This window comes from Pelobates fuscus, chromosome 3 (genome assembly GCF_036172605.1).
Source record: "Pelobates fuscus isolate aPelFus1 chromosome 3, aPelFus1.pri, whole genome shotgun sequence".
Lineage (NCBI taxonomy): Eukaryota > Metazoa > Chordata > Amphibia > Anura > Pelobatidae > Pelobates > Pelobates fuscus.
The window spans coordinates 369,912,699-369,934,992 of record NC_086319.1 but is presented as its reverse complement, the minus strand read 5'-3'; the positions used below and the strand labels follow the sequence as shown (position 1 = coordinate 369,934,992).

The window sequence follows — 22,294 nt, the reverse complement described above, 5'->3', positions numbered from 1 at the left end:
TGTTCTCTAGATTTGAGACCGACAACTTGTTCTCTGTAGTTTTGAAAGAGTCATTTAACTTTCACTATTGCATTTTTGTTTTTATGGATGGACGCTTAAAGGAATAAATACAAGAAAATAATATGGTATTCAGTTGTAAAATGGCAAATATTGTAGTGTAATCTTGTTTCAGCTAAATGTCTTGCACAAGCCTGCTGTAGTAATGGTATACGAGTTGGGTTTACAGGTTGAGGAAGGTTAATACCAAAGGCTACAGTCTTACAACAGTTTATTTTGAAGTATGAATGAATTCAATAAGGGTTCATCTTGTGATCCGTAAAAAGCAAAATGTTGTTCTGTTTCTCTCGCTGTGGGGCCAGTAAACTGCCTCATAATATTGTGTTGTTGAACATTCTGACTAATTGAAAATACACTGGGGTGAATGCTGTGTGCACAGATGACATATTATGCCTTCTAAATGCTGTCTGAAACTTGGAAATAAAGGCAAATAAACCCCTCTCCCCCTACCCCCGGTGGACAACGCAGTACGATTTATTATCCAAATTGGGATAAAAATAACACAAGCAAAAGTAGAGCTCTATGTATAAACCCACTTTTAAAAAGGTTTTGAGAAGAGAAAAAAGCGTAGCGATTATGGTGCTCAAAGTGCCCCTTTAATAAGAACTGCATCAGAACCAGCGGTACTACATATAGTACAGAAATCTAAAGGGACGTCATACACTATGGATCTGCCACAAGAAAGTATTTGCCAAGACTATGCCAGTCAAAAATACAACAGGGGAGATTTATCAAATTATCGTGTTTGGAAAGGTGATGTCTGGTTTCTGAACCCCACTTTATAATGTGCATTACTTTTTCACATCACACCGATTTGATGCATCTTCCATATTGTATCCACCTGATAAGATTCCATCTTTTAACTCAGTTGTGGGTCTGAATGGTTTCCAGACTATTCTTCCGTATAACTAAGTGTGGAGGTCTTTTATCACATCTACGTCAGGAAATCCAAGACTAAACCTCCTATGGTTAAAGTGTATTACCAAATACTCGTTTGGACAAGACTGTGCAAATCCTGAGAGTGTTCTTATTGTGCTGAAGCATCACATTGTACTATCAAATGAAAAAAAGCCACGGGCATTGGAGCGTTTGTTTTTGGCATTTACATGTAGGGCAATTATTTCACGTATTTGTGAATATAAAGAAAATAGCCATCTTGTTATATTCTTCAATGTACCAAATACTGTTTAAATGACCCGCCTGCTATAGAACGTATAAAATCCTCAAATGTCCACCTACTGTATGACCTCTAATATTTTAGCATGTTCCCAACTGGATCTTCTGATCCATAGCCTGCATTATCGCTCACTGATCGATACTTCTAACTCTTAACCTAATGCTCCACCGCTGTTACTTTAAACTATGAGCCTCTCGTATAAGCATTTGCAGCTAACTGTAGGACCTCTAATAGGTTAGCATGTTCCCTACCGGATCTTGTGATCCTTAGCCTGTATTTTCTAACTAAGGTTTTAACGACAAAAAAACTAAAAAATTGAGGCACTGTAATTCAGGAAATGTCATTTACTCTTGCTGTACTGACCCTATACTGTAATTCATTTGACCGTTTCCTCCAATTTCTCTTCTGTATCCCATCTTATTTGCCTCTAATAAAAGAAAGATTGACAAAAAAATCCTCAAATGTCAACCTAAATTCCTGCTAAATACCCTCCTTTGTGTAATTTTTGAACACATTTGCTAGAAGGAACACGGGACAAAAGACCGATTGATAAAAGAAATGTTAAATATTTTGCAAAACATTAGGTGCGATAAAAATATAACTTTTTAAAAAAAAAAAAGAGAAAATGCAAGAGTTATAAAGAAAGTATTGGTTCGTAAGGCATATAGGGGTAAAATAAACACATAGAATTCTGATGTGGAATATCTGCAGTTACATCAACAGCTAAAACTGGAATTCACAGACACATCAGTACAGAGGCCTACAGCTCACATCGAGCACATCAGTACAGCACAGAACTCACTGACGGTCTGTAAAACCTCTGAACCCACAGCATTGGGTCACATCAGCAAGTATAGTGCCCTGTTCACATTTAATGCACAGACCTCGAGCTCCCGCAGCGCATTGTCGCATTCCTTCTGTCCAGGAGCTTGCTGCGTGCACAGGCTAATCAGTTGGTTTATGCTCTCCGTCACGGCCCTGGAAACAGACAAGAACATTTGCGAAAGCTTCTAATATACCGGCAGAGATTCTACTCACAACCAGGCTTTTTAGCCTGAGCTAAGGATTTCAGACATTTTACAATACTGATGCATGCACGGATGACAGAGAATAAAGTAGTTTGCGAAAAAATAAAAATAAAAAAACTCTAATATTGACACAAAAGTCAGGAACGACAAGAATGAACAGCAGCAGAAACAGATTGTAATTGCAGGACAGGAATAAAGAATGCAAATATTTGGAGTAAGGATGAGACAGGGAGGCATGTAACTGCGAAGAAATCGAGACAAATAAATACCAGTTTGTTGTACTTTGAATTAAATAAACAGTTGATGGTGAGATACATAACTGAAGATATAGAAACAAATTAGAACTATTTCAGAATGTTGGCAGACCTCATAATAAAATTCATGTGCATTTCTCTCACGTTCATTTTTACCTCTATTTAGTTATTTTTATATTTTTTCAGTTGTGGCTGGCTAATACCTGCCTCTGTCATACTGTCCTTACAAGTGCCAGAACTGTAACTGTGCATTACAGGAAAGGGCTGGGTGAGAAACGGGTAGAACACAATGAGTAAGTTTACAAAGAGTCATTCACTAAACATCTGCCGCACAGGTCACACTTCTGAATTCAAGGATATCACAAGCCCCGTGTAGAAGAGTAGAGGTAAAAGGCAGAGGTTCTGGGAGTTTCTCACCTTGCTGCTGCGGCTAGCAGGTTCTTGGCACTGGGAGCCCCAGAATCCACAGATAAAGACTTGGCAGCCAGGAGCAGCTTGCTGCTAGCCATCGATATTGTCTTCAAATTGCCTATCACCTGCATCTGGTCATCTTTATTCTGTAAAAAAAAAAAGAAAAAAACATTGAGATCGAAGTTTAAAGTTACATTTTACTCACAGTTTGCAAAGTCGGAGTGAGAAAGAACAAATGGTCATAATCGGGACTATGTGAATGTATGGATTCTCTGAAGGTCAGTGCGTTGAGACAACCTCTCTACACATTCTAGCTCTAAACTAGTTCCAGATGCTCTGGAGATAAAGCTCCAGGTTGGGAGCAGAGTATTCAGTTTATCCGTACACTGTTTATAATCTCACTGTCAGCATATTATGTATTGTTCAACACCCTGAGCTTCTCACTTTACTCAGGACACAGTGGTTTGAGGTCAAATTGTTAAACCTCATAGTTACTACTTTGAAGTAGCAGGAAAAGACAGACAATCTATTTCTGCTCAACACAGTCCGATCAAGAGCTGATCGAACAGCCATTACAAACACGATCAGGGTAGATTATATATATATATATATATATATATATATATATATATATATATATATATATATATATATATATATATATATATATGTAAACTATAGTCATAAGCCTTAAAGATTCACTCTACGCTACTCTTTGTCAATGCATGAGAGTATAGCACAAAGGTGTATGGATTATCCCACAGGACCCTCAATAGACCAAGTTGCACAATGTGTGAGAAAATGCTTTATCCCTCTTTCCTGTTCCCCCTGCTAGCGACAAGGTTTGACAAAAGGAGGTGATTCAGACTTTGATTGTGATGGAAATGGAATTTCAATGAAACGTTAACACAGTTGTGATATGAGTATTGATTATATCTTATTGAAATACTCTAATATTTCACTGGTGGTGACAGTAGCTATAATAATAAGAGTTATACTAGAGCTACAGCACCTACTGTGAGTGGTTATATCATATTGATAGGAGATAAAAGCATACATGATTAAAAAAAAGTAGTGAATAAATAGACTGTAAAGGCATTAAGGTTTAAATTTATAATAAATAATTCTAATGAGAAAAAAAAATTGTCAATAGCACAATGCAAGGCTGTAAATACAGAGAATATTGTTGTGCAAAACTAACCGGCGTTTGCCCAGCCATCTCAATGCCAGCATCCAGGAACTCATCAAAGTCCTCACTAAATTTGCCAGATGCAGCAGCTAGTTCTCCACTCTGGCCACGCGAGGCATGGACCACTTCTCCTGCGGACTGGTTCAGATCCTCCGCTGCCTGATTCAGGCCGCTCTGGGCCTCTTGGAAAGACTTTGTGCTTGGAGGAAGCTTGGAGAGAAAGCAAAAATTTTATATAACTAGTCAAAAGTCCTGGAGCATGGGTCCTAAGCTACCCTCATACCCCAGGTCTTATATGGACTGCACATTTTTCACAATTGTCCACCAGCTATGTCTTCCCAGGTGTGTTTTTCGTAAAGTAAACATTTTTTTAAAAATACATTGCAGCAGAAATTACAACTCCGACAACAGCAGTATATACAAACAATAAACCAACAACTCAAGTCTGGTAATTACAAGAGTGCGGGACTCCAAAATAATGAGCGCACCCAGATGAATTTCAGTGAATGGGATTTGCTTCTGCTTCATGTTACATGATAAGCAGGCAAGCAAATAACAGCCATCTACGTTTCAGCCCACACAGGGACTTTCATTAGATGTATACATACATGGACAGAGATACAGATAGACATCAGAGATTCCAAATGTTTAGATTAATACAATATGCCAATGTATACGTGGAGAAGTGTATCCAAACAGTCCATTTGGCTACCATACAAATCAATGGCTTAATCAGCATAACTCTGTTTTCGATATATCGGGTTTTAATTGATCCTATAACGTCTTGTACAAGGTCAGAACATCTCATAGCGGGAAGAAGATCTTACCATATCTACCAGAAGCTTCTTGCTGGACTCCCCAATGCTTTTCAGAGCTATATCCACATCCTTCTGGCCAGGCAGACAGTTCACGCAGTTATTCAGGGAATGCGAGACAGCTTTGGCAACCTTGACAAACAAAGTCATAAGAGTAGTAAGGGTTACTGCAAGCTTCAAATATAGAACATTTTTTGTAAATTTTCACCAAGGTTTATAGCCATATATTTATAACACGGCAGTATGTGGTTAGTTAAAAAAAAAAGGGGTTAATAACGACTCATAAAACTGCACAAAACATCTGAAATTGCCACAAAGGAATGGGGTATGACCTCACCTGATGTCAAAGAAGAATGTATGGGCATCTTTTTAATAGGCTGATCATGGTCTCACATCGTGTACCGACTTCTTACATGGAGTCTGCAGGGAGTTGCTCATGGATTGCTTTTAGCCAATGAAGAGGGAGGAAAGGGAGTGGCTATTGGTGTACCCCAGGTAAGTAGTCATACCATAAGAAAATGCTATTTAAAATGCTAGGGATGCCATGGTACACCTAGCACCATAACCACTACAGTGGTTATAGTGCTCGGAGGGTGCCTTTCATCTCAGGGCAAGGATCTGGGACAAAGCATACACACTTCAACCCGCTGTATATTTTAAATATATACATGCACACAGGAATCTCCATAGAAATTGGGCTTCGTTCCAGCAACACCAGAGCAACCAACAAGATCCTGGGACCCGACCACGGTTGTACCCTTCGTTCCACGCTCTCGAGATACACCACCACCTGTTCCATAGGACGCTATGCTGAGCACTGGCTACGATTAGGAACAGCAGTGGCCATCGACAACGCAGAAGGGACATTAGATAATGAAACCCTAACCTTTATCTCTTTTAAAATGTTATTTTTTGCCTGTATTTATGTATTTTTGTAAATCAGCTCAGCCCGAACTCCCACCCTCCACCCCCCACCCCCCTGACTGCACCATGCAAACTAACCTCTATCCTTACCGCTAGAAAGGGGGACAACAGACGCGGCTCCCTTACGTACACCTCAGTACATGACGGCCGACCAACCACCTTTACTAGGACCTTAGTCGGTTCCCACGCATTATAGGGCGTCATATCACCCCCCTCCCCCCATGACCTCCCCTAGGTTATGGGCCACACACCCACCCGCATCAGCACACAATAGGCCACCACACAATGCGGACTGACACTAGCCTAACGACCTGCACGAGACACCAACCGAGACCCAACCCGAGATGCGGGCGAACGATGTAACCAAGCCTGACACAACACGTATGCTCGGGTCAATGACAGCCAGCTTCATTCCAACCATACAGATACACCCCCAATGACTCAAGACCTCCACACACCACAGAGCCACTGACTTAAGGCCACATGCCCGTTGGCTTCAACGACACTCTAAGCCCCTGAAACCATGGTTGCCTGTGGATCTAACTAACTTGTTAACAAACCTAGAAAAAAAGAAGAAAATTATGGAACCAAAGGTTCCTATGTGGAAGAGTTATGAATGTAAAGGGAGTCCCTACCTTTAATAATCCTAAGGGTACAGGTAAGGGTACAGGTATCAGTCTCGGCATATTAAGCCTAAGGGGGGTTGTATTGTTGACTGTCTAAACGAAAAATCTTTGCTAGAGGATTATGACAGTTTAATCCAGCCGCAGGGAGGTCTTAAATGATTGACAGCAGCGTCATCATATGACGCGATCAAACCACTCCCCCATATGTTCCGTCTGCCCCCATGTGTGCACTCACCTAAAAGGGGAGGGCATATGGGAGGTCTTATTCTGATCGACAGTCGTGTTACCACATGACATGATCAGACCACTCCCCTACTGGCTCCCACGTGTGCACCCATTACTCTCCGGTCATATGGTCTACAGAGCACTCCAAGCAAAACCTCGACTGGTATCCTCTGACCAATCAATGGACGGTGGGATGCACACGTATGAGTGATACACAACGGTAAACTGTTTCAAGTTGATTGCTACAATCCCTATATAAACGAGCACAAAGCCATACAGTGGCTTATCACTCCTGACGACGGCGTGTTAGCACGCTGAAACGCGCGTCAAGTTTTCATTTATTTAATTCTTTCTTTTTTGTGTTCACTTGGGTAGCACTTATGGATTAGTTTAAATTTAATTTAATTCGTTTTTAGCTACTTAGCCAGGAAGGTAGTAGGGTAAAAGGTAGGCACTTGTGTGTTATCACAGTGCTGAGGTAACAGTAATAGTACCCTCTCTTTTAGAGATTGGGGGTTACTTTTTTGGAATTGACTTTGGGGATTTCTTTATTTTTCCCCTCCAAGGAGGTGTATTTGCCTCCTCGTTTTTTTCCTACCCTTTTAACAACCCTTCAGTTTGAGGTGGTTGGCCTTACTATATTAGGTTTTGAATCTCTCTGTTTGAGTGGTTGATTGGATCTGTATGTGTTTTTGACACAGCTAGTCCCTCTGCCCTATATTTCCTTCCTGTCTTTTTTACTTACCTGTACCCTTAGGATTATTAAAGGTAGGGACTCCCTTTACATTCATAACTCTTCCACATAGGAACCTTTGGTTGCGTAATTTTCTTCTTTTTTTCTATGTGTTATCCGTGGGTTATTCCCCAATAGGGAAGAGTTATTAGGGCTTTTGCACTTCTTTATCTTGTTAACAAACCTGACTATATAATAATAAAAATAGTGTTACTAGCAAGCAAGGCATAAAGGACTCCAGCCGTGTACAGCATGGAAGACATGTCACCAATACTCGATTGCTTTCACCCTGTATCAGCATGATGTGCATTGCCTCACTTGTTCACGAAATGTTATGCTATGTCTGAAAAGTGGTTTGCACCTGCCGTTGTGGCAGAGCAAATCTGCATGTTAAACTTAAACACTGACAAAAAAAAAGAATAAAAAAAAAAAAAAAAGAAATTGGGCTTCTAGAATTTGGGCTTATAGAAAATTGAGCTTATAGAACTAAATATCTTCAGCTCAATCGTACTACTAGATATATTTTTCTGTATTAACGTATTTCAGTTACGGCAAGTGAACTTTCAAAGCAAGGTAGTTATTTATAAGAGACATTGAGCAATAAGAGGAACACCATTCACTGTAAATGTACCTGGGCTAGTCTCTGCTGTATCTCCGCATCCCCTGGCGCAACCAGAGCTTGCTTGGCTTCCTGGATGAGCTTGGCAGAACCATCCATAACATCTCTGGCAGAATCCAGCATGTCACTGGCAGCCTGTGGATCACTCGTGGACGCGGCCACTCCCCGAGCTGCCTGCGCTAGTGTCTTCAAAGCCTGTGCCGTCTCCCTTGCCGCGACACCTAAATAGCAAAGTCACAGGTCAGGCAACTAGTCCTGTTACACTGATCCAAAAAGTAAGCCTTGAATTTAAAAAAAAATAAAAAATATATATATATATATATATATATAATTTCATAGTGTGTGTTTTCATGTACAAGATATGTCAGCATACATATTTTACAAACAAAGAAATGTACACAAATGGATAACAATCAAGAACTGAACAAGATACAAAAACTGGAGCCGCCCTCAGTACCAATCATGTTGTGGAGTTTATATAGACTATTCAAAATACACCCAAAAAATAAATAATTGTAGATCTGAAAAATGTCTGTTCTCATAAGGCACTAATTATGATCTAATTAGTGCATTATGTTTTTGCATAGTGTGTGTGTATATATATATATATATATATATATATATATATATATATATATATATATATACACACACACACACACACACACACACAATCGCATTAACTCTAGCCTGGAGTGCCCATTTAACACTTGTACGTGTTTCTGTTCGGTGACACTTAATGATAGATACATGAAAGTATGCAGTGTACATCTCTGCCGAGTCTCCTGGAGGCTGCCTTATGTTTATTTGGATAATCTTTTGGACACAGATCAGAACACGTTCCTGCCAGATATTGCATCATTACACGCTCAGTCAGGTTCACAGCTGGAAGTAGCAAAGATAAAAGGTTCTGATCCGTTTTTGTGTGTAGCTAAGTGAGATATACCGGAGCCGTTCTGTCTCAGCAGTCCGGAAAATGGAGAAACTAGGATCAATTAACAAGGACTTTAAAGAGAACCTATACATTATCCAACAGCAATTAACACATTGACTTTTAGAAAGAATGTGTTATGTGGATATCCGGGGTGCACCATCCTCATCAAACATAATCTTATACAAAAAAAAAATGAGAGAACAGCATGCAAGCAAAAATTCCATCAGTCCACTCTTCGTTAAGTCCCATGTTTTAGCTCACTTGTGCAATTATATAAGGTGTCACAGGAAATGTATACCCCTTGTACATCTGATTGATCATTTCTGTTCTGTGCCTACCCCATCAGTCCAAAGCTCAGAGGTTCCCTCTGTCATGGCACATGGGGAAAAAACTTGTTTAAAACCTGAGCAGGGGCTGGCTGAAGGGCAAACTACGTAGTTTTGGTGTTCCGCACATATTTTGATTCGGCCTACGTGCATACGACTAGTAGGCAATCTTTGCCACTCCAGATGCTGTGGACTTCATCTTCCATAATGTTCTTACAGCCAAAATGCTGGCACAGCAAAAGGGGAGATGTAGAATACAACATCTGGTGGACTACCCCAGAACTAGGGTCTCCCTGAGTCTAAAGGGTAGTCAAGACATGGGCCCCTTTCTCACTCGCGTTTAGAGGGCTATCAGCTACATCTCAGTGAAAAGGTCTAAGAACGTTAAAACATGAGATTGGGATTGCTGAATCTCTAGTGCAGACAGGATCTGAATCTCTAGTGCAGAGGGGACCGGCTTTGTGGTTGGGCTTAGTTTGATCTGCAAATAGCACAGGTTCCATGTACCTGTAGCATTACGAGTCAGCTAAAGCCTGCATGATAAATGACTGAGGACTAAATCGAAGGGCAAGCCAGAGTTTTTTCCTCTTCTCAGTATACTTACGAATAATAATCTGATCTAGAAGCATAATCTTATCTTTCAGAATGAGACTGTGGGAAACCAAGTAGAGAACATTATCTGTGTGGAACTTTGTGGTATCTACCAAGCTTATCTACGTAAAAAGTGCTACTGTGTCAGCTTCAAAAGTCCAGGAACCAAAAGAAAAAAATGATACTTCCTCTGTGTGTGATACATTGTGGGACATTCCACACTGCTACAGGTAAAGAGGCATATAAGGAATATGTTAAAAACCAATTTCCTCTTGTTACTAATGCCCCTTTGATCTAGATCAGTGAAGGCAAAGTTATTTGTCCTCTCCTGATCTCTCCCCGTCCCTCTTGACTAGTGTCTCTGACTGCCTCTCTGCTGTTTCTAACTGGATGGCTGCCCACTTCCTTAACCCCTTAAGGACACATGACATGTGTGACATGTCATGATTCCCTTTTATTCCAGAAGTTTGGTCCTTAAGGGGTTAAACTAAACTTGACCAAAACTGAAATTCTGGTCTTTCCTCCCTCAAGTGTTGTTACTCCTGTGTCTGTCTCCTTCCAAGTCAACGGTGCTACCATCAGCTCCACCACGCAGGCTCGCTGCCTAGGTGTTCTCTTTGACACCGACCTCTCCTTCAAGCCTCATGTTCAATCTATCGCCAAATCCTGTCATTTCCATCTCAAAAACATTGCGCGCATCCGCCCCTACTTAACGCCAGATGCGACTAAGGTGTTGGTCCATTCCACTGTACTTTCTCGCCTTGACTACTGTAATCCGCTTCTCAGTGGTCTTACGTGCTCCCAACTGGCACCGTTACAGTCCATAATGAATGCGGTGGCGAGGTTCATCTTCCTGTCCGCCCGCACCTCCCATGCCTCACCCTTCTGTCAGTCCCTACATTGGATTCCTATAAAATATAGAGCTCAATTTAAAATTCTGGTTCTTGCTTTCAAATGTCTACATAATGCTGCTCCCACCTATCTATCCTCCCTTATACACAAGTATGTCCCGTCTAGGCCCTTACGACCTGCTGAAGACTTACGTCTATCTTCTGTCCGTACTCCCACCTCTGATGCTCGCCTTCAAGACTTCTCGAGGGCTGCACCGTTCCTGTGGAACTCGCTTCCCTCCTCCGTTAGATGCTCACCCAGTCTCCACTCCTTCAAAAAATCATTAAAAACCCACTTCTTCATAAAAGCGTATCAATTAAACTGTTAATAGCTCCCAACTGATTCCTCTTCTGCAACTGTCACTAGTCTAATACTATCCTTACCTTTTGTGTCATTTTACCCCACTCCCTCTAGCATGTAAGCTCATTGAGCAGGGCCCTCAACCCCTCTGTTCCTGTGTGTCCAACTTGTCTGGTTACAACTACATGTCTGTTCGTCCACCCATTGTGTGGCGCTGCGGAATTTGACGGCGTTCTATAAATAATAATAATAATGGGAAAGGGACATTGCTGGGTTCCAGACACCCGGGGCTTGACTCAAAAACAGATGACCAGTACACTACACAAATAGAGAGGTTGACATTTGGCCACTGATTTATGTCATTTCCTCTCCTCTCTAGCCATAAACAGCGTTGTTGCTGATGCTCTCTGCCCAGCCAGGTATTCTATGTGATTCAACCACACTACCCAATAGAGGGGTTTGCTGATCTGCTCCCAAACACCTTTGCGGACAGACAATTGAGGGGAACCACCTTCTTCCTCTGGTGGAGGGGGTGGTACTTGGCAGAGTTACTTTCCTACTGAAATCTTTTTTATTTTTATATAGAATATGGTTGCTCTGAGATGCTCCTGTCTAATGGAAAATTAAAAATGAAAAGAAAAAAAACCTTGAAAACCCATGAAAATCATTGACCTACACAATCTAGCACACACAAAGTTTCAGCATCTGACCCTTCTTATCTAGAAAAAAATAATAAATAAAGGATGATGTGGCCAATTATGTCTGAAAACTGTACAGGAAAACAATTTCATTGATGGAGTTTGCAGGCCATCTCTGATTTGTCCTGTAATAAAAATGTTCCTGTTTTAAGTTTTTTTTTTTAGCAATGTAGTCTTAAAATCCATGAAAATTGCTTTAAGGGAATATTCTAGGGACAAGCTCTTGCTGAAGTAGTTATGCTGCATGGACTCTGTATGAGCAGAGTTTCCTCTGAAAATGCTGTCAATACAGAGATAATTTTGATGTTTTTTTCAAGACACCACCACCACCGGCAGAGCAATTCTGGGCTTGTTAGAAATAATTTGTGCAAATTTAGCGTTGGTCGTCAGCATATGCCTGACGACGCTTGATGAACACAATGTCTTTCCACTCACACATGCTATGATCATGCCTGTGCTGTGTGCGTGAAGATTGCATGCGCACAGATTAATCCTTCCCATATCCTATCCCTACCTGGCTCACTATCTGCTGAGGAGCATTTGACTATACAGTGCCCAGCGCTAACCAGGAATGAGAAGCTAATGAGAAGAACAGCTTAGCTGAATAAGATCTACATATTTTGGATTTATTAAAATATGCATGAATTAATACAGAGTGTTCCGTTAAAAATATATACATTATAACAATGTTCTATAATCTAGCAGAACACGAACAATGTGTGGTTTAAAAAGACGACTCAGGAAAAAACAGCATGATGCTCTTCTTTTAGGGTAGATGTTAAAATACTTCTGGGGTTTACAAACCTTCAAAAACAGGCGAGGAAGGCGAGAATCTAGTAAGCATTGCTGGAGGCACTGTTCACCCAAACCTCCTTTCATCTTACATTATATCTAATCTGTAAATCGTGGCAATAAAAGTTAAAAGGGGACTTGGAGATGGTTATGAAGCCAGGCTGTCTTAACTGTATTTCACTGTGAAAGATGCCTAGAGGGGGATGTTTTACCTATAAATAAATTCAAGGTCAATACAAAGAAATCTGCAGGAGAACCTGTGCATCAAAACACATTCCCCTTTGGTAAAGAAAAGCATAATTTAAATATCATACAGATACAGTAAAACACCCATGAGATATGACTTCGGAGTTGCTGTGGTTTATTTTTTTTTTTTTTTTGGTAAACAGATTTTGAAGAATTATCACAACTTTATACATTTAGTAAGTTGGACCAGAAAATAAAAAACATATCCCACGGTCATCTTGGAGAGAAGAACTTGTTAAAATGGTTTCATCTTTTTCTTAATTGTTGATCAAAGGCAGGTTTTTTTGTTTGAAGAAAATTAAATATATAAAAATAAAAAGAAACCACTTGACTGACATTTTATTTCAGCCATAATAACCGTGACTTTATTATAGATGATGAATATTGGTGAAGTAGAAAGGAATTTGAACCGTCTTTAAACATTTGCTAATTTGAATTGATGTGGACTTCAATTTTCAGAAAAGTAGATTTTAAGCACAGCAGTAGTTTTTTTTTACGTTGACAAAGTGATACATTCTTTTCAAGCTCACTATTCAGATATCATTTGCACTCCAGTCTCAGCTGAGAACTGCCTTTCGAGGAAAAGGTTAGCTTTTTGTCTGACAATCTGTCTTCTGGGCAAAGTGCCTGTCTGTATGCTATTTCGCAAGCAGGTAATTTTACTGCATAATTGAGCCACAGGATCAGTCAGAATTAGTCATGGCCCTATAGGCACAGTATTTGCTTGGCTTTCCCAAATCATTTTTACTTCTAGTACACTTCAAAGCTAAATGCTACAGTAAACGAAAAGACCACGGTAAACGCCAACGCAGGATTTTCAAGCTATACGTCTATGTAACTGAAGCAAAACGTGAAACTTGTTTAAAATCTTTTAGGATTTGAAAATCTTGATATGTTTATAAGATTTATTTACATAGTTTAACACATTGAAGCAACACTTGAGATGGTTTTTTGTTTTTTTTACTGTTTAGTAGTTAGGAATGCATTTTTGTCCTGGATGGGGGTAAAAAAATAAATAAAAACAGCCGTATGCAGCCTTTGCGAGCCCTCCCCTTTTTTCACTCTGTGCCATACATCAGATTATTTTTGAGAAACCCTTTCTGGAGCCGCAAAGAGGGAAGGCAAGGACTCTCTAACTGAGCTCAGTGGATGCGACAGAAGTGGAAGAAAACTTTTGACAACTAGGGAGAGGTTTCTGCCTCCAAGGATAAAAGTTTCATAAATTGTCAAAAATATCAGACTCGACACATAAAGCACTTCAGATTTCTGATGTGGTTTGTGTATTTGTAGTGTCCCTTTACGTGCCAGTTACTGACCGTGCCAGCATAAAAACCTGATCAAGGCTTGACCTCAAACAAATTAAAATGTACTAACTCCATTCAAGGAATGATGGCACAGAGTAATAGATTTGAAGGCAGGGAAAGGATGGCTACATTTGGCATCGGAGAATCTACAAACAAAACGCCCAATTTGAGGACAACCCTGCACAATGCCTCATCGCGTTTCCCTCCCATTCTATAACTTTACATTACCAATACTCTAATAACTGAAAAACAGAAATAATATAATATAGTTTATAATATATTTAGTACCGAGCTGTGAATAGACAGCCCATAAACCTTTCTATACACTAGTGGCCCAGGGGAGCAAAAAATGCCCAGCTCCTTTAAAAGCACTTCCCTGTTTGTAGGCAATACTTGCAGCTGTACACATGATCCACAACGTTAAAACCACTGACCGGTGAAGTAAATAACATTGATTACATCATTACAATAGCACCTGTCAAGGAATGGGATTTATTAGGCAACAAAGTGAGCAGTCAGTTCTTGTGTTGGTAGCAGGAAAAATAGGCAAGAGAAAATATCTGAGTAACTTTGACAAGGGCCAAAACGTAATGGCTAGACGACTGGTCTAATCTTGTGGTTCCCTGTGTGCGGTGGTTGATACTCACCAAAAGTGGTGCAAGGAAAGACAACCAGTATACTGGCTTAAGGGTCATGAGAACCCAAGGCTCAGTGATGGACAAGGGAAGCAAAGGCTAACCAGTCTTGTCCAATCTCACAGAAGAGCTATTGTAGCTCAAATTGCTGAAAAATGCTGGCCATGATAGAAAGAAGTCAGAACACAGTGCATCATAGTGCGTTGCGTAGCTGAAGATCAGTCACAGTACACATGATGACCACTGTCCACCACCGATACCAACTTCAATGGGGACGTGTGTGTCACAACTAGACCATGGAGTAATGGAAGAAGGTTCCCTGGTCTGATGAATCAGGTTTTCTTTAAGATCAAATGGATGACCAGGTGCGTGAGTTGTTTACCCGAGGAAGAGACAGCAGCAGGATGCACTATGGGATGATAGCAGGTCAATGGAGGCAGTGTTATGCTCTGGGCAATGTTCATTGGGAAACTTTGGAGACTGATGGCAGTGGCCTCTTTCAGTAGGATAATGCACTGTGCAAGACTGCAATAATTGTTCAGGAATGGTTTGAAGAACATGACAAAGAGTTCAAGGTGTTGCCTTGTCCTCCAAATTCCCAAGATCTCAATTTGATTGAACATCTCTGGGATGTGCTGGAATAACAAATCTGATCCATGGAGGTCCCATGTCGCAACTTGAAGGACTAAAAGGATCTGCTGGTAATGTCTTGGGTGCCAGATACCAGAGGTCTTTTGGAGGCTATGCCTAAACACATCACACTATATTAGGCAGGTGGTTTTAATGTTGTGACTGATCAGTTTGTGTTCTTCAGGGTTACGATTGCGGTGCGGAAAAAAAAAGTAATTTGACCTTTGGGTTTTAAAGAGGCAAGCACAGGTGACTACATTTCTGGCATCTCATGGGATTCACCTCTAATTCAACATGACACAATGACTGATCAACATGTCCAACATGGCACAAGGTCTGTCTGTTGCAGTGTTCTTAATATTAATGGCCCTATTTGTACACTTTTTTTGTTCTCTAACAAAGAAAGACCTAGAAACACCCACAATAATGGAGTATATTTCAAACTAATTCCTCTTAATTATTCTCCTTAAATTTGATCTGTTTATTCATCTTTTAGCACCACTTGGTGTGTGCAGAGAAATTGTCAATTATTTGTCCGTTTATTGTTATTTTTTTTTAAATTTAGGAAAACTGTGGTTTAAAAATGGAGATATTATTTTATGTTAACAAAATGGAGAGAGGGTCAGACCTTGCATAACTAATAAACTCTTTTCATATTCCATCTCGTAAGGCTGCCAGAATCACATCGGCTTCTCGCAAAGGTTAAGCAAGAATTTAAAATGCAGAAATAACCGAATCCCGTGCCAAGGAGTTAAGATGGCAGACAACACAGCTTTCTAATGTATGCTCATACATAATGTATGTGAACACCATTACGTGTTTTTATTGCACCGCAAAATGTAGGAGTGAGATAATGATGGTTAATATTTAAAGGTTATAATGGGACTGCTAATTAGTCTGACGGCTGCACTGACCTTATATAGACTGTCACATTCAAAGCGTCCTTCTCCCTAATACAATATTGTGCACTTTACAGTTCCGGTTAACAAATTAACTTATTCAAGAACGCTTTCTTTGCTTCTAGAAGGTACTTTTTTTTTTTTTTTTTTTTTTTATTCTTTATTTTTATTGTGCATCGATTGACATACATGCATATGATGCCATGAAGGCATAATCATAATAGGAACATACATCAAAATATTGTGCCTTGGCATGTGAGTATTCTGCACTTTTTAAGAAATAATAAAACAGGCTTAACTTTGGATCTAAAAGGTAAGATTTGAGTAATTATACATTTATAGAAAAATAAGGTTTTGCTTGGAGCATGGTATATGCCAGGTAGGTGCTAGGTACAGTTAAGGTAAACATAGTATAACATGCTAGGGTTAACACTGGATTTTGTAGTGTTACATGCTTATTCATCTGCGGATTATAATTAAGTAGTGATAATAACATAGCTTGACTATGCAGAGAGATAATACATCTAGACTTAGTGATTGGTTATTGCTTAGCAGTAGCCAACAAGCTGGGGTGGTTCTAGCACTGATCAGCGTGGGGCTGGGTACCGACATCGACGAGTTGCTCTGAGAGTGAGCAACACACTGCCACTGTGTTTATCACAGTATGATAATCAGTGGGGGTTATGCATGCTGTATGGAGTAACTGCCTAAAATGCCTAAGTATATCGCTGGGTATATAATTAAGGCGGTTGATGCAGGCAAAATTTTGCTAATGTCCGATAACGTTGTGTCCGTTGGTAGCGGTCTGTTACTTCAAATGAGGGAATCTGGGGCTGATGGGTGCAAGCCTTAAAGGCTATAGCAAGAAAGTTATAGAACAGTCAAACAGCGGAAGATGGAGGCATATTGAGTGCGGGTGACAGTGGGCACCTTGCCTGTCAAGGAGTCTCAGTCTCAGCGGGGTCATCCGATACCTCGTCTAAGCCGGGTGCTTCCCCTCGGTGGTGGTTGTTGCAGCCGGTGCTGTTTGGAGCCTTTGGTAGGTAACATGGTCGTGTGAGCCAGTTCTATCACATGGGCAGTGGTTCCTAGGATGGCTGTGGTTGTACGGCAGTGTTCCACTTTGGCACCGGTCGGCCTCTTTCTGCGCAGCGGCTTCCCCACCTGTGGATTGCTACTTCTCCAGAGGGTGGTAAAGCTGCGGTGGAAAAGCCTCTGCTCAGGGGTAGGGTGGCTCACCGTTTTTTTTTTCGGACTGCGGTTCAGAGGCTTTTGTCGGGTAGCCCACCTCCTTCCCCCGCCATTCGAACTGTGCCATGGCTCCATTCTGTAGCTGTGGGTTGTTGCACAGCCTCTTTTGGGAGTATTGCAGGTGTAACCTCTTCGGCAGTGCCCGCTCGGCGATAGATTTTTGCCCAGAAGGCAGCGAATAGGCGGTCAAGCCTTATCTCGAGTGAGGGTAGTGGGGGGCTGTTCAGGTAGTTACACGTGGCTCCCGCCATGTTTTTCACTACTGGTCTGGTAGTGCAGGTCAGGCACTGTCGCGTTTACTGCTCGGTCGCAGGTTGGGGTCGCCGGGATATCCCTCACCGGCGGGGGAGGGGGGGTGAGAAGAGTGTACCAAGGAGCCTTCCGGGTGAGTGGGCTGCAGTCTGTGCAGGGAGCGGCCGCCTCCCTCGCACCGTCTGAGTAGGCCTCTTCTAGGCCTCAGGTTGTCCCCGGAGAGAAGCCGCCGATTGCGGTTGAGAGACCTGTTGCTTGTTGCCGCCTTCTCAGGCTCTCTTCTCTGGGCCGCAGAGCTGTCCAGTTTTGAGGCTTTTGCCCCGATTTTGGCTTGTTTTGAGCGATTCACTACGGAGCTCTTCTGATATGCGACAGTCTAGCATGGCCGCTCGGCTCCGCCCCTCTAGCAGGTATTTCCATAACGTTCGTCAACGCAGTACTCAATGAACCAGCAATCAGGAACTGTAGAAATTTCTTGGGAAATTTACATATAAAGGCGCCGACGTTTACTGCATTCACTTCACAGAGAACAAGACAAAAATAATAAAAACTATAAATATTTAAAACTCTCGTAAATTTGCCAGGCCTTGGAGTTTTACATTTTTGGTAGTTGATCGTCAAGTAAAACAGGATATGAAGTACGAATCAAAAGCTCAATGTGTATATAGAAGCAGACACAGAAGGGGTTGAGGGTCTTACTTTCGAGCTTGCAATGTGAATGGAAGACAGACGTTACCTGTGTAATGCTCATTCCCCTGGGCTGCACATGTCAGAAGCTGAGCCATGGATGAACCAACGGTTTTAGACGTGCTACCGAGGTCCTGCGAGCATTTCTCCAGCTGCAGACACAAAGAAAGCATTTAGCACATCACCCGCTTTTAACAAATACAGTAAGCAATCAAGCACAAGAGTGGAAGGAAACTGCAGGTCACAAAATATTTATTTTTATTTTTTTAAATTCACAATGTCCTGAAATGCTACCAACAAGAAATGCCACAATTACCATAAACTATAGAAAAAAAACATTTCAAGTGCAAATGGACTAGTACTTTTGTAAAGGTCGTATCAAGTCATCAACAAGTCCTGAAATTATAGTATTTTTAAATCGCCTAACACAACCAGTTAGCACCAAGGCAATCCCGTTTGTGCCTCATGTCTGCTTTGTGGACATTTCAACAAATACATGTGTATTATAGAAAGACGGCAAAACAAAAAAAAAGTTGTCTGTTTGAACATTATAGATTGCAGGGGCTTCATGGTATATTGGTAAGTGGGAATTCCATTCCTAAAATGACCTTTTAAGGAAAAATCTAATCTGTGATGCGAAAAGAGCACTGGAACTCACAGAAATTATTGACTGGACGATTAATTATTAAAATGGCATTTTTACTATAAAACTCATTTGTGATGATATTAATTTTTAGTATAAGCTTTTTATATGCTTTATCAACAGCTGCAGTAATATCATATTGCAAGGTATTTATTAATAGTATGGTTGTCAGAGAGCAGGTGCATCAACAAGTTATGTGCCTGGCTGCACACCGCGTTACGCTGTATCAGGCAAAGTATCATGGAAGTGATCTACCTTTAGGACACCCATGCCACAGGCTTTCATGGATAGTTTTATGAGAAGAAATTATATTAGATTTCTAAAATTTGGGATTTTAATGTAATTATTATTACCGTCTCTCCTGGAAGTGGTTTCAGCTGCCGGTCGGAGGCAGCCATTTTGGCATCCTGCAGTTCATTCTTCAATGTTTGCACAGCATTTAAAGCCGAATCGATTTCCATTGGACCACAGGCTTCATGAGCCTAAAGAACGTGTTATAGAAACAGATGTAATTATGATCTTTTCAAAACTTTGATCCAGCAAAAACGTCACAATAGGCCATTCTCATTCTGACTGTGGATGGGTCACTTCATTATCGGCCTCAATATGCCTTCCACTCCTCTCACAGGGGGAGTTTTCTGTATATTAATATAATGAAATATTTTCTAGAATATATTGGCTAGTTACTTACAATAGAAAACTGGTTCTGATAACTATACAGTAAAATCAAATAAAAATCATTTGCAATGTGTGCCCTGGTCTTTTGCGAAAAATGGTAAAAAGTTTAAAATATCATCACTTGTGAAAAACAAACACATGTTATGTTATTTTCATTGAAGTATTCAATGACGTAAATTCCACATAAATGACAGTTATAGCCTCTTCTTAAATTTCACATCTCAAAAACTCCCAAGATGCCTTTTAGAGCGTTGCAGTTTGGTAATAGCAGGATGAGCTATCTGCTGGCTATACTTGCTTTACATTAAATGTTAGTGGTTTAGCAAATACACTGTATGCATCATGTCATGTGCACGTCATAGCATGTTCAAAACAACTTACCTTCTGAGCAGCAGTACGGAGCTCAGCTAAGCTGGTAGCAAGGTTCTTGGCACACTGTCCTAGCTGCATAGCAGCTGCTTGGTCTGTCACAGTAGGTACAGCGGCCTTGGCAGAAGCCACCATCTTACTTCCAGGCTGCGTCAAACAGACATGGAGATTGGTCAGAAAATACGATTCTAAATGGAACACGGAGCATTATGTAGAACCGGCTGAGCATCTTCTCACCTGCAAGAAGTTCTGGCTGGAGACTATTAGCGTGAGCTGTGCACTTAGATCCTCTGTCTGTGCTTGGCTGCCCCGCACTCCTTGCACCAGTTGAGGGATATGGTCTGCGACAGCCTGTTCGACAAAGTGGAGAAAGGGAAGTCACAACACTAAAAAGATAATTCAATCCTAGTAAATGGGAACATTGCTAATTGAGAACCTCTGCTCCAGATTAACACTGCTCTTCCAAAGGCTTTTGTTATTTACACTGAATATATAGTAGGAGAGATTTAGGACAAGTACCATACTCCACCGCATAATAGGCGCATCCTAGTTTTTCTGTCCAAAAATTGGTATAAATTCACTTCATACACAATAGTCGCATAATTGACCATGGCTGTTGTGAGACATTCTTATTCTTGAAAACCGATGGCGAACATCCTACTGATCTTCTACTGAAGAGAGGGTTTATTACCCATCAGTTTCTTGTATGTTAGTGCATTTTATGTAACTCATGGAGAAATGACAGGAGGACAAGGATCAAGATCAGTTTACATAAAGCATTAGAAAATATGCTATGTTATAAGCAACTATAAGGTTATCAGCAACTGTTTAAAAAAAAAAAAGAAAGCTTTGACTACACCCTGTTCCAAATTATTATGCATATTCTATTTAAGTGTCACAAAGATCAAATATTTAGGTTTTCAGTTTAGCTCATGGATGGCATTGTGTCTCAGGACTCTTTTGATCACTGAAAACAATCTCGGACACCTGTGATAATTAGATTGCCAGGTGAGCCCAATTTAAGTAAAAACTACTAAAGGAGGGTGTTCCACATTATTAAGCAGAGCACCATTTTCATGCAATATGGGGAAGAAAAGGGATCTCTCTGCTGCCGAAAAGAGTGAAATAGTTCAATGCCTTGGACCAGGTATGAAAACATTAGATATTTCATGAAACCGTAAGCGTGATCATCACACTATTAAGAGATTTGTGGCTGATTCAGAGCACAGACGGGTTCGTGCAGATAAAGGCACATTGAGGATGATTTCTGCCAGATCCATGCATCAGATTAAGAGAGCAGCTGCTAAAATATCATTACATAGCAGCAAAGAGATATTTGAAGCTGTTGGTGCCTCTGGAGTCCCACGGACATCAAGGTGTAGAGTCCTCCACAGTCTTGCTACTATGCATAAACCTTCTATTCGACCACCACTAACCAATGCTCACAAGCAGAAACGGCTGCATTGGGCAGAAAAATACATGAAGGCTAATTTTCAAACAGTCCTGTTCACTGATGAGTGCCGTGCAACCCTGGATGGTCCAGATGGATGGATGGAGTAGTGGATGGCCACCCTGTTCCAACAAGGCTACGACGTCAGCAAGGCAGTGGTGGATTCATGTTTTGGGCCGGAATCGTGGGAAGAGAGCTGGTCGGCCCCTTTACGGTCCCCCGAAGGTGTAAAGATGACCTCTGCAAAGGTGTAAAGATGACCTCCCTGGTACAGAAGAAAGAACTATGCTTTCCGTGATAAAATCATCTTCATGCATGACAATGCACCATCTCATGCTGCAAAGAATACCTCTGCATCAATGGCTGCTATGGGGATAAAAGGAGAGAAAGTCATGGTGTGGCCTCCATCCTCCCCTGACCTCAATCCTATTGAGAACCTTTGGAGCATCCTCAAGCAAAAGATCTATGAGTTTACATCCAAACAGCAGCTCTGGGAGGCTATTCTGACATCTTGCAAACAAATTCAAGCAGAAACTGTCCAAAAACTCACAAGTCCAATGGATGCAAGACTTGTGAAGATGCTATCAAATAAAGGGTCCTATGTTAAAATGTAACGTGACCTGTTAAAATGTTTAAAAAGTTAAAATGTTGTTATAAGTT

At 40.9% G+C, this 22,294-nt stretch overlaps 1 protein-coding gene across 5 annotated transcripts in view; it reads right to left on the bottom strand.

Moving 5' to 3' along the window:
- The window catches only part of TLN2 (talin 2), a 181,141-nt gene that overhangs the window by 31,246 nt on the left and 127,601 nt on the right, over positions 1–22,294 (bottom strand). For all 5 annotated transcript variants that reach the window (XM_063449395.1, XM_063449394.1, XM_063449398.1 and 2 more), the window contains 9 exons: positions 20,422–20,535; positions 20,197–20,331; positions 19,491–19,619; positions 18,544–18,646; positions 8,071–8,279; positions 4,944–5,063; positions 4,129–4,326; positions 2,934–3,073; positions 2,119–2,212 (listed from right to left, as the gene is read on the bottom strand). In XM_063449395.1, coding sequence (XP_063305465.1) covers positions 2,119–2,212; positions 2,934–3,073; positions 4,129–4,326; positions 4,944–5,063; positions 8,071–8,279; positions 18,544–18,646; positions 19,491–19,619; positions 20,197–20,331; positions 20,422–20,535 — 1,242 coding nt within the window. The remainder of the gene's footprint in view (positions 1–2,118; positions 2,213–2,933; positions 3,074–4,128; positions 4,327–4,943; positions 5,064–8,070; positions 8,280–18,543; positions 18,647–19,490; positions 19,620–20,196; positions 20,332–20,421; positions 20,536–22,294) is intronic.